This window comes from Talpa europaea, assembly GCF_964194135.1.
Source record: "Talpa europaea genome assembly, chromosome: 11".
NCBI classification, from domain to species: domain Eukaryota; kingdom Metazoa; phylum Chordata; class Mammalia; order Eulipotyphla; family Talpidae; genus Talpa; species Talpa europaea.
This window is the reverse complement of record NC_140078.1, coordinates 15,591,445-15,604,287: the sequence shown is the minus strand read 5'-3', so window position 1 is coordinate 15,604,287 and position 12,843 is coordinate 15,591,445. Positions and strand designations below refer to the sequence as shown.

General features: G+C 60.1%; 1 protein-coding gene across 1 annotated transcript; it reads right to left on the bottom strand.

Annotated features, from left to right (window-relative positions):
* ADAM33 (ADAM metallopeptidase domain 33) lies at positions 1–10,453 on the bottom strand (the record flags this gene model as incomplete). Its single annotated transcript, XM_084246630.1, has 21 exons — positions 1–60; positions 357–412; positions 576–667; positions 1,548–1,695; positions 1,785–1,893; positions 1,971–2,048; positions 2,141–2,339; positions 2,432–2,540; positions 2,677–2,872; positions 3,062–3,151; positions 3,261–3,438; positions 3,946–4,260; positions 4,349–4,515; positions 4,686–4,757; positions 4,838–4,903; positions 5,120–5,309; positions 5,396–5,472; positions 5,664–5,742; positions 6,102–6,178; positions 8,239–8,315; positions 10,366–10,453. 21 exons carry the CDS (start codon positions 10,451–10,453, stop codon positions 1–3), a joined length of 2,523 nt encoding a protein of 840 aa, XP_084102756.1.
* Positions 10,454–12,843: the final 2,390 nt, after the last annotated feature.

The window sequence follows — 12,843 nt, the reverse complement described above, 5'->3', positions numbered from 1 at the left end:
TTAAGTCTCCTCATCTGAGGAGCCACCTTTCTCCAGAGACGGGATCTTGGGCTTCTTGACCTGCTGAGAATGAAGTGGAGGAGGGATCATCCCCTGAGGACAGGGCCCAGGTTGCAAGTCATGTGGTTGGACTTGGGTTGCCCCTACAGTGAGGGCCAATGACCTGGGAAGAGCCATGATTTCCCCTCCCCTGCCTCAATGTCTGGTCTCGGTGACAGCAGTCTCTCCAAGGAGTTCTCTAACTTCCATAATCACACAAGCTCAGGAAGCTCAGAGTAGGGGACAGTGAGATGAGGGGTGAGTGGGTGGGGAAGCAGTGGAACAAAGAGGGCCCCCCCATCTGGGTCCCCGCCTACCTTGGGTGTGCAGGCAGGGCTGCAGGACATGGGCATCTCAAGGTGGTGCCTGGGTTCTGGGGAACAATGGTAGAGGACAGATGCTGTCAACACAGCTGGTGGGGGGCCTGGGCAGGGGGGTCTTGCACAGGGGCTGCAAGGTGGCTGGTGCTAAGTGAGCCCATCTTGAAGGAGGCAGAAGAGCAGAGCCCATCTTCAGCCCCACTGTGGCTTGCTCACCCAGCGGCCACGGCTCTCCAGCAATGATGGGGCTCAACTCCATGGAGTGAATGCAGCCCTGGGGGTGCTCCCTGCATGGGTCATCTTTGGACCTGAGGAGTGGATAAAAGGAAACTGGAGTAGTGACCAGGAGCAGGGCACCTGGAGTCCCTCCTCCTGCAGGTCACTCTCTCCAGCTCCCTCCTGCTCTCTCCCCACAGCACCTCCCCTCTCCAGCCCTGACACTTCTCACTGGCACCACCTCAGCATCCTGGTGCCTTCCAGATGTTGGCTTCACTCAGGTCCCAAGCCCCTTTCTGTGGCAGCTGTGCCCACTCTTCTTGCCACTGGGTGACCCTGCTGCCCCCGGATGTCTCAAAGCCATGTTTGGCTTCTTGTGCCCCCCTCTCAGTGTCTTGCCACTTCCTTTCATTCTCTTCTAAGCAGTCTTCACCGCCCTTAAAACTCTCCTGGTGATGACGTGCTGTCACTCTTCATGCTGACACGCCAAGTTCCTCTGCCAGAGACCCGTGTCACCACCTGATGTGTCAGGGCCCACAGCTGTCAGTTGGGACCCGGCAGCACCCGCCCCTCCCTGGGCTGCCCTTTGCCCTCATCTTCAGCCTCAGTGCTCCCTCTCTTAGCTTGCCCAGAGCACTCCCAAGGCCAGGCTGTCGGATATAGCATATGCCTTGCCTGGAGCCACAGGGGAGCAGGGACTATAGTATGAGCTGGTGGAAAACAGGACAAAGTCAAGGGTGAGACAGCCTCCTGGTGGGAGACAAGGACAAGAGGGGCTGAGGCATAGAGGGAAGGGGGAGAGGGTCCTACAAGGATACACACCCTTGGCTTCATTAGGAAGCCATGGGGGGCCTCCTGCTCAAGGCCTCTATCCACTGCCTCTGCACTTGGGGGCAAGGCCTGAGACCCTACCCAGATGCTGCAGACCTGACAGAGCTCTGAGGAGCAGGAACCTGAGTCTTCAGAACCTACCCACTGCACGCAGGGGCCCTCCTTGAGCCCCACAGGCATTGCTGGGGCTGGGACCCTGGTTGCCGGCAGCAGCACCAGGCCAGGCCAAGCCCGGGCAGCAGAGGCAGCAGGAAACTGAGGATCACAGCCAGCAGGAAGGTGTCGCCGTCTGCAGAGGGCAGGGTGGGGCTGAGTCCTGAGCAGGTGCTCCACCCTGGCCCCTGCCCATCTGTGTCCCCAGTTCCCCCATTTTCGTACTCTCAGGCTGCATGGGGCCGCTGTCCACACTGCCACCGAACCCTGGCTTGTCACAGGAGGGTGGCGCCCAGCCGGGAGCACAGTGGCAGTTAAGGTTACTGTTGCAGACCTGCAGAGGAGACAGGAGAGTCCCACCACATCGGGAACGCCAAGGTCACCCGGCCCCCACACCTTTCCCTCACTCACCCCGTGGCCATGACAGGCGGGCAGGCAGTGCTCCAGCTCCGGGAAGCTGGTGTTCCGACAGCGCCTCTCCTGACACACCTGTGGGCAGTGTGTGCACTGGGCGCTGAGGGGAAGCGAGGCTCAGGCCTACGGGACTCAAGTGGGACTGAGGGTGGGTGGGCAGGGCTCACCATTCTAGGTCCACACTGGGTGCCGGGCTCTACCACGCCCAAGTCAGGCAGGTCCAGCTGGGCACCGGGCAGCACCGTGGCTCCCCTGCAGGTCACCTCCAGGCTGCCGAGGCTGACGGTGGAGTCCAGTGCCACCGTGTACGGTGGAAGCGGGCTCTGCTCGCCGCCCTGGCACTGCAGCTTCCCACACCACGCATCTCTGGGCACCAAGTGGACAGTGGTCAAACAGCATGGGGGGATCCTGTTCAACCAACCCACTCCCAGTCTCCGCACCCTTGACTCCACTCCCACCTCTGCGCACAAGGCACAAAGCCACCCTTGCTGTCCTGGCCGCAGTTCCCCCGGGCATCTCCAGCAGAATTCACCGCCTGGAAACAGGCCTCCGGAGCTGGGTGGGAGCCTGAAGGAGCATGGGCAGGCAGGGCTGGGGACACCCAACAGGGACCATGCTCCACTATGTGCGCTCCCCGGCTAGCTACTTCCCCCAGAAGAGACAACTGCACAGTCCGGGTTGGGAATTGGGTGCGAAGGCTCACCAGGCCCCCAGAGCTGCAGGCACTGCTGCTCCAGGGTGGGACAGGCGCCATCCCAGCAGTAGCCTCGGCCGCTGGCACATGGAGAGCCATCCAGCAGATGAATATCCGGGGGACAAAAGGGGGACGTGCCGGTGCAGAACTCAGGGAGGTCGCAGTCTCCCGCTGCTAGGCGGCACGGTGCGCCCGCGGGTTTCAGCTTCGCAGGTGACGCGGTGCAGGGAGGGAGACCGAGGCACAGCCAGAAAACGTAGGGTGAGAAACCGTCGGGGCAGGGAGGCGGGAGCCACGCACAGATCAGAGCCAGCGCCCGCAGGGGGACCAGAGGGCGCCGACCCACCGAGACCCACAGGCCCCCACATGCTCCCCGACCCTCCCCGGTGCTCACCAGGCAGCGCGCGCAGCAGTCCCCGTGGGTGCACTGAACCCCCGCACGCAGCGAGCAGTTATGGGCGAAGCAACAGCGGTCCGGGCACTGCTGGAGCCCGAAAGATGAAGAAGGACCCGGTGAGGGCGCAGCGCCCCAGCTCTCCGCGGAGAGGACGCGCCGAGCCCAGCTTGGCCCCCGGCGCCCCGCGCGCGCTGACCTGGCCGGCGCCGCAGTCACACGCCTCTCCCTCCTCCAGGAAGCCGTTGCCGCAGCGCGCGGGCCGCTGGAGCAGCCCCGACTCGGGCGCGTTGGCCAGGCACGCGCCGCCCCCCTTGCGGAAGAAGGCGCGCAGCTGGCGGCGGCTGCAGGCGCTGAACACGCGCGGGAAGGGGTGCCTAGGAGCGGGGAGGGCGTCGAGCGTGGGGAACCCCTCCACCCCCTGCTGTTCTCCGTCCTGCCCCCCACCCCCACCCCCATCCCCACCCCGAGTTGGGCCACGCAGCCGTCGGATGCGCGCCGCGCCGGAACCTCCGGGCACGGGAAGGTTCCCCAAGGCGCAGCGCCCAGAGAGGCAGCAGCCCGCCCAGGGTCGCACCGCGAGCCCGCGCAGGACGCGCCACGCCCAGAGCAGCAGCCCAGGCCCCAAAGTCGAATCCCGTCCGGGCGCTGCTGCTCCTGGGGTTGGAGTAAGGTCGCTAGGTTGTTCCAGAAACAACCGTCGTGCTCGGTCGTGCTCTTGAGAACTCATCTCGCCTGTCTCCTCCATTCAAGACTCAGAAATAGTTATCACCACCCGCATTTTGCAGAAGGGATAACCTTTCGCTCAAAGAAAGGGGCTGAGAAAAGCCCCCAGGTCTAGTGGAACCTTCCCTGCAGCTCCTGCCCGCACGCGGCTCCCATACCCAGTGGCTGCGGCCATGACGCAGCCCCCCTGCTCCGCGTGGGCCTCTGAGCAGCAGCCGTCTGGGTCGTGGCTGAGGCCGAGACTGTGGCCTATCTCGTGAGCCATGGTGGCAGCAGCGCCAAGGGGGAGCTCGGAGTGGTCCTGGAGGGTGATGAGAGAGTCACTGTGGCTGCCGCCCGCCGTCCCCATCCCAGCAGCTCTCCTCCTCCTGTCTGGGACTGAGCTCACCATGCTGACGCCTCCAGAGCTCTCCAGGCGGCACATGCCCTCCACGGGTGCCAGGCCCACAGTGGCGCCCTCGAAGCCTCGGCCCCTGAGGACCAAGTGCAGTATGACCGGGCAGGGCCATGGGATGGGGACACCCAGCCGCCCGGGGCCCAGGTGGGCTCAGAGGCACCCACGTGAGCAGCTGTGCAGAGTCGTGTGGCCGCCGCACCCACAGCCCCTGGCGCCACTGCAAGAAAGCCCAGAGCGTGTCGTTTGCGTCCGGTGAGACTCGGCTCCGATCCTGCTGTGTCCACACTTCCAGGCCAGTCAGGGCTACTTGAATGTCCAGAGTCCTAAGAATCTGAGGGCGGGTGGGCTGGGCTGAAGCTAAGGGCCGAGGAAGCCCCCTGCGGCTGCTCTGAGGGGGTGGGAAGGTCCCCCTCTCCCAGCTTTCAGCCTGCCACATCCCGCCAGGAGCTGCAGCCCTGCCCCTGCCCCCCACGCCCACCCCCCCAGGGCTCTTTCCCCAACCTGATCCACATAGTTGGCCACCTCCAGAAGACGCTGTTTGGTGCGGTTCAGATTGCGGTGCTGGGTCAAGAACTGGAAAGGTGGCAATGTGGCAACTTGAGGGGCTGAGCAGGCCCCATCCTGTGCCCGGACCCCCTCGGGTCTTCTCTCACCAGGGTGTGGTCAGCCACTATGTACAGCTCCAGGTACCTCAGGCTTCTGCGGGCCTCTCGCCTCTCCTGGGGTGAGGCAATGGTGACCCTGAGATGCAGGTTGCTGGGCTTGGACCCTCTTCACTAACTCAATTCCCAGACCAAAGAAAATTAAATTTTTGCTAGAACATATTTCTTCATCCTCCAAATAACATCAGGAGGCATGAACTGTGCATTCCTGTCTCCTCTGATTTGGAGGGCTATGGTACCCCATCCCTACTGCACCCCCATCTGTGCCCCGACCCTGACGTGGGCGGCATGAGAAAGGCTGGCTCTGTCCTCTTGGTCCCCGGGATGCCTGTGGCCACAGGCCCCTTTCCAGCTGAACAGCTGCTGTGTTCGGAAGATCTTGTGGGTGGAGAAGCCCGTGGAGTTTCCAGCTGGCCAGGGACGCAGGTAATAGCTGTCATTGCGGCTGAGTGAGATCAGTCCACTACGGTGCAGAGGGGCGCAGAGGGGCGGGTAAGGGGCACTTTCTTGCCCAGGTCTGAGGCCCAGCCCCACCCCCGAGCCACTCACCTCATGCCCGAGCAGATGCTGAGGACTACCCTGGAGTCGGGGAAGCCCCTCACACGCCCGTGGTAGTAACAGTGATCCTGGGGGGCAAGAGACCCAGCCTCAAATTTCAAACAGGGTTGAATCGAGAGGGGCAAGAGATAGGGCGACATGGGGCTGACTCCAGCCTCGACTTAGGAAAAGGAGGAGCATGAAGGAGGTAGGGTGGGGAGTCCCTCGGGGTCATCCCACTGCGCCCCTCCCCCGTCTTAGAGCCCATGAAGTGTCTCACCGTGTGGCCGGGGGCCAGCACCACTGGCTGCCCATCCGAGCTGTAGTGGGTCTCTGTGTACCCCGGGGCCAGCAGCCTGCTGGTGGGACGCATTGTAGGAATCACCCAACCAGCCCTCAGGGCATCTCCCACCTGCCTTGTCCCTGAGTGAGGCACAGGCTGGCACTTAAGACTCGCCCAAAGTGTCTTCGGGAAGAGACAGGCGTGACTGTGCACTGCTCAGTTCAGAAAAACCTTGGGTTAGGAGAGAGGCGAAGGGTGGGCAGGAGGCATGGTGCTGGCTTAGATGTGGAAAGTGGGCGTGACTCCCTGTCACCTGCCCCTCCGGGGGGCCCCCTCCCATCCACCATTCCTCCTGGGCTCCTCTCAGTCCTGGCCCCCAGCACAGATGCCCACCCTGAGAGCGAGGCCGTGCCCCTTCCCGGGCCTGGTACTCACTGGTTCTTCTCCAGTTCAAGCAGGAGCTGCTGGCCTTCGGCCTCCACGGCCACCAGCCCTGTGTTGAGCTTTGAGACCTAGGCAAGGAGTGCCGGGCTGGGACCAGGCGCATCGGGCCTCCAGCCTGCCAGGGAGCAGGTGGGTTGGAGCTGGCTGGTGGGGGCAGGACGGGAGGCTCCCCAGTTGTCATGGTAAGTGTGGGAGAACATCACTTGGCAGCCCGCCAGGTATATACCCGCATCTTCCCAGGAGAGATGAGAGCTCCCAGCACCTGCCGGGCCTACCCAAGGTGGCCGGCCCCTCCTCCCGCCTCCCTCCTCTTGTCTACCAGGAAGCCCTCTACGCAGGGCCGGTGAGGTCCTGGGGACACTGTGGGGTGTGCTGTTGTAGGTGTCTGAGGGCTTCTTTCTCTGCCTCACAGCTCCCTGCTCCCCGCAGAATCCAGACTTCACTCCTCTGCCTCCAATTCTGACCAAGTGCCTCCCCAATTTCCCTTGGCCTCCAGCAGGCCACCCCACACCTGCTACACGGAGCCCATGAGGTAACATGAGCCACCCCCTCCCCTTCCTGTCCCAGGCCAAGAAGAAAAGAGACTTTCTCAGCCAGATGTCGGAGGGCAGGGTGGGCCAGCCCACCGCCCACCTGGTTCGCCTCTTCCATCCTATGGAACACGCTTTCGGCCCTTCTCGTCCACTCAGCCTGGCTGGAGGCCCAGAGCTGGAGCTGGCCCAGGGGCCCTGCATAGCAGCTGTCTTCAGAATGCTGGCCCCCACCCTCCCTGGTTTTCCCCTTATATCCCACAATACTCAGGGCTGGACCCCAGGCAAGGGGATCAGAGTCTTGGGGGGCCATGAATGTCACTTGCTTTATTGAAGAAAGGTTTGCACTGAAAGAAAGGCCGCAGGCCAGATGGAAGGCCTCCTGCCCCACTCTTACCCATTCCCCAGCCCTCTACAGCCCCTGATGTCTTCACTTCTTGCCCTCTTGGTAAGCCTGCCCCTTGCCATGGACCCCATCCCTGACCTGAAATGTGGGTGTTTCCTGTCTCTGGGACAGGACTCCCACCTCAACTCTGCTGTCCGCATCTTGGCAGACTTTCTATGGGCCGACTTTCCCCATCACTGGGGAAAGCAAGAGCCCTCGGGGATTCCTTCCTGGTCACAACCCAGGTCAGACCTAAGGGAGGGCCATGGTCAGAGTGACCCCAAAGTGTGCCCAGCTCTCCCCTGTGCTGGTGAGATCCAGATGAGCCATCTCAAAGCTCCAGCCAGAGCCATGCTTGACCACTTGAATGGGGACTCCAGGGTCTGGGGGGCCAGTAAGGACCCTAGGCTGGGCCTGTGGAGGCCCCCTAGCCTTCAGGGTAGTGCTCTCCTGCCTTCTTCCCTGCTATCTTGGATGGTGGGGCTGTCTTCTCTTGTTTGGAAATGCAGGGTAAAGGAGACTCACTAGGTTTGGGGGATATTGGCCAAGGATTTAGGGATCTTATTCTCAGGCTTCCAAACTAAAGAGCTATGTAACCTGGGACAATTCCCTAATCTCTCTGGGCTTCAGCTTGCCCCTCTGTGAACTGAGAGTGGCTGCTGCATTCTGTTCATAGCACAGCTGTGTGGCACATGCAGCTGGCGGAATGGCCAGTCTAGAAGTATGTGGTGGATGGGTGTTTGGAGGAGACGGGGGCAGAGTGTCCTGGAGAAGCAAAATGGGGTGGGTGGGCCTGCATCTGGAGAAGAACAGGAGAGTGACCACTGCCCCCTAGCTGGAAGTGGACCTGCTGGACCAGTGAGGCTGGAGTTTACGTGCCTCGATGATAGGGTCCTATAGGCGACAGTGATGTGCTGACAGGGTCAGGCCACATGCTCTGGTAGACTTTGCAAAAGGAAGACATTTTGGTACTTACTTAAAGACGTTCCTGAAAAGTTTTAGGTCCCACCAACTTTAGCCCCACCTCTGCCTGGGGTGGGAGCGCAGTGAAGAGGGGGAAAGGAGCAGTGGAGGGAGGAAGCCTGAAAATGACTTCCATGTGTGCAAGCTCACACTCTAGAGCTCTCCCCGCCCAGCCAACCCTTTGGGGAGGGGCTTGATGGGGCTGGGAGATCCAGGGCTCCTGCAAACGGAGAAATAATGTGGCACTGACCAGCTCCAGGGGGACCATGCTCGAAGGTCGTCCATCCAGGACCCAGCGAGGGGTGGCTGGCTCTCCAGGGGTGTTTCCTGGGGTGAGGACAAAGCATCTGGTGAGGAGGGCCTTGAGGACACAGAGGGATGGGGTTAGGAGACCCCAACAAGGGGAGACTCCATTCTCAACACTCAGATGTAGCCTGGAGAAAGTGGGTGTACCCTTGGGGCATCCTTGGAACTGAGAAGCAGCCAGGAAGGTGGCAGAAGAGAGACAGAAAACTCTTGGAATGGACAACTTAGCTGAAGACGTGGGAGTCCAGCTGATCTTGCCAAGGGCAAGGCCTTGAGATCAGAGGGCACAGGAAGAGATCAAAGTCCTCAGTGCAGAGGAGAGGGAAGGAGGCGGCCTTGTGTATTTTTAGACCGGGCAGCAGATGCCTTTAGAGTGAGAGCTCTGTGAAGCGAGGATGTCTGTATCTCCCCACTATCTGAGAAAAACAACAGCCAGATGTTGTCTTGGGAGGGATACCTTGTCCAGAACTCCCCTTGGGGGCTCCATGCTGGAGGTAGGGCTTCCGAGGTCCCGCCCCCTGCCTTCAGGAGGGAGCTGGGGGCAGAGCCTGAGCGCTCCCAGGCCGGGTCTCCTAAAGGGGCTCTGGGAGGGGCATACCAGAGCCAAACATTACTCAGAAGGCAACTGGAATGCTCCCCTGGAATGCTCCCAGCTCCCCCCCCTTCCCAGTGGGTCCCAGCAACTCTCACCACATATGCCTGAAGGAACCAGGCCCCTGGAGGCCCAGCCCACAGGCAGCCCTCCCATCCCTAGGACACTCAGTCCCGGGGGAAGCCCAGCTCCCAGAACTGACAGCTCCTCAATCCCACCCAGCCCTGGCCCCAGTCCTGGCCAGGCTGACATGGCTGCCTGAGTAAATGGTGCAGCTCCTGCTGGGCCACCCCAACTTCTTTCTCCTCCTCCATTCCTCCCCCAGACCTCATCATCAAAGACCTGGAATAGCAGCAGCTGCATGAGCTCCCTTCCTCCAAGAAGCCCTCCCTGACTAGATGAGCAAATTGCCATCAGGTAGATGAGGGTGGGGTATGGGTGGGGGCCCATAACCTTGGAATGCAGGCTGAAGGATCAGCGTGGGGCGGGATGTGAGTGCCTCTGGGGGAGGTGGGGGAATGTCTCCACCCAGAAAGGACTTAACTGGCTGTGGAGATCCAGGCCTTGCTGGCCTCAGGCCTCCAAGGGTGGAGAGGCAAGGGTGTGCCTGTGTCCACATGACGGTGTAGGTAGGGGGCTCTCCACATGCCTCACAAGGGAGAGGGAGGCAGAGATGGGGCTGTGTGTCCAGGTGGGTGGGTGTGGGAGTGGGCAGTCAGCCTGATGTTGGGGAACACAGAGCTTCTCTCGACTCCAGAGCTTCCCCCTCCTCTGACTCAGGCTAAGGAGGAGGGAGCAGAAGAATGCCTGGGGGTCCACCCCCTTCCCTTGGAGCCCCAGAACACAGCAGGGCCCATCCCTATCGGGTCCACACACAGGCTGTCCAACCCTGCCCAGGCCCTCCTCCTGGTGGCCCTCCCTGTGCCCCGGCCAGACACTTGACGTACAGGACCCCCTGGTTCTCCCACCTGCTTGGAGAGGTTGTGGACACCAGCACTGGCTCAGAGGGCTTGGAGAGGTTACTCAGAGAAATGAGTGCTGCCACCTTCCCCTTGCCTAGCAGGCACCTTCTGTTTGAGGCCGCCCTTTCTACCGAACCAAACAAGGCAACAATATAAACAATATACACACTGCCCCAAGGCCCTGGGATGGGGGTGAGCATGGTGTGATCTGAAGGTGGCGGGCACAGTTAGTCTGTAACCTGAGGGCAGAGCAGGTATTCCAGGGGCCAGTGGAGGTTCAGCACAGTTCACACCGCTGATGGGGCTTAGGGGTGATCAGAGCTGAGAATCTAGGCCGTGTATTGCGGGGCTGGGTAGTTGTTCAAAGGGGAAGGAGCCCTGCCACCCTGCTTTGCCAGCAGATTGGTGGCAGCTGGGCAAAGTGTAAGTCTGGGTGTCCCCAGACAGGCCCACGGAGCCCCTCCCCAGCCCTCCAGGCCACACAGTCCGTGGAGTTTCAGACCTACCCAGTCCTCACCTTGAAAGGGCTCCACCGGCCAAGGCAGCTGCAGCAGCAGGAGCAGCAGAGCCCAAGACCCTTGAGCGCGCTTAGACCCCCGGCCCATAGCTGTGCGCGCCTCCGCCTCTAAGTTGCCGCTCCGGGCTACCGACTCCGCCCCGGCGGGATCTTGGCCCGACCCTCGCGCAGAGCAGCCGGGCCGCGCCCTCCGCACCCGCTCGCGCCGCAGCGATCCCCGCATCCCCTCTGACGGCTCGCGCCGGATCCGCAGCCCACCGGTGTCACCCCGGCGGCGGGACTCGACCTTGTGCGCCCTTTGGGAGCCAGACCCGAGCGGCCAACGAAGGGTAGAGCTCGCTGGGCGGGGCGCGGCGGGGGCGGGACTCTGTGCAGCCCCCGGGGGGCACCGGCGCGCGCCACCCGCCCCGCAGGGCTCAGAGTGCCCCCTAGTCGTGGGAAGGACCCTGGAAATGGGGCGGAAATTCCCCGGACCGGCCTCGAGGGCTGCAGCGGGCAGGGGACGGGGGGAGGGGACAAAGGTCAGGACTGGCGCGGCACCTGTTGCGCTCGGGTCAGCGCGGGGAGCGCCCCGCTGCGTGGTCCCAGAGATGGACGGTGGGTCCATCCATTTGAGGTGGGTCCTCTACCGCTGGGTGCCCCACGAGGAGGGAAGCCCGGACGACCACGACGGGAGGATGCGGCCGTGACGGCGCGCGGGGTTCTGTGCCACCGCGGCGGGGCCCTGGCCCTGGGCGCGCGCGGCAGGTGCGGGCGCGAGGGCGAGTGGCGGTTCCGTGGCGCGGCGCCCTGCCCAGGCGTGGGTGGGGGCGGGGGGGGGCGTCCTTTGTCCTAGGCAGTGGCCAGGGGAAGAATCGCAAAAAGCCATAAACCCCAGACGCGGGGGAACCCTTTCAGCCTCAGCAACATCTGTTTCTTGTTTTGGAGATTTATTTGGGTACCAAGTGGTAAATTCGAATGGCGACCTGTGAGTGGCTGCTCGATGGCCAGGGCCGTTCAGTAAGAGTTCCAGCAGCCAGGGCAACCTACGTCGCCTCATTCAGATTTCATCCCGTAGTATAAAACATTCAGGGAGAAGTTGCCCTCGCTCTTCTGTCTCCATTCTCTCAGGCCACATTCCCCAACAGAAAGCTGCTATTACTAGCTTCTTGTACAGGCTTTTAGATTATTTTACAGATGTGCAAATCCAATCCATACCAATGCAGGCAGATTTTTTTCTCTTATTAACATTTTTCTGCTCCTTTTTTTGTTTGTTGTTGTTTTTTTTTTTTTCATTTATGACACCTTAGTGACCTTTGTATAGTGCATTTAGAGTTTTTTCATCATCATGAGTCTTGTGATTATTAAGATTATTACTTTGGGTTTTACAGTCAACTTTATTAAGGTATAATTTACATACAATAAAACACACCCACTGAAGTGTACAGTTAGGTGAAATCGCCACCACAATCCAGAAATAGCATTTCTATCGCTTCCAGGATGGCCTGTGCCCCTTCCTAGTCAATCTGTCTCCCAGCCCTAGGCAACCACTGCTTTCTGACCTTAGGTGAGCTCTGTTTAGAACTTCATGTAAATAGAATCATAGCACATGTTCTCTTGTGCGTGACTTCCTTCCCTCTTTAAGGTTTTGAGATTTGTTTACATTGTTTCATGTGTGGGTGATTTGTTCCCCTGCAGTATTTCTTGGTATGAAGGAGCGGCAGTTTTTCATATTGTATCTCTAGTCCAGTTAGGCTTTTTGGGTCTTTTCCAGTTTGGGGCTCTTCTAAATACAGCTGCTGCAAAACTGCAAAGACTCTGTGACTCCTTGTGTTGACAAATATTTTCATTTCTCGTCTATAAATACGTGAAAGGATGATGGCAGGGTCATGTGGTAAGGGCATATTATTTATTTTTAAGATTTATTTTATTTATGCATACAAGAGCTGGGGTGTAGGCCAGAGGTGCAGGGAAGGGCTTAGAGGATTCACCAGAGACAGAGTGGGGAGCAGAACAGGCAGACCGACTTAAATACACTGTGGTAGGGGGAGCAGCAGGCGAGACGGCAGCGGTCTGCTGCACCATGTGGGTCATGGCCTGGGATCAGACTCGTGCTGCAGTGGCTGCGATAGCTTCATAGTGCTAAGATTTAACCCCTTGCACCATGAGGGAGGCCCATTAATTACTTAAACTATTTTTAAAAGTGGCTGTACTATTTTCCATTCCCACCAGCAATGTGTGAGAGCTCCCATTATTCCACAACTTTGCCAACAATTAGCTCTGTGTAATGGCGGGGTGGACACAGAGCAGGATCTCTCTATGATTCGAGCAGACGGGGTAAAGGAGAGAGTCCTAGAGCCTTCGGTCGCTTTTGCAGACTTATATTGAGTTACTGGGTTAAAGGAAACATGCGTTTGTGATTTGGGTAGATCAGTCAATTGCCCTCCAATTTGGTGCCCCTTCGCAATTACACCAACGATATTGGTACAAAAGAAGTGC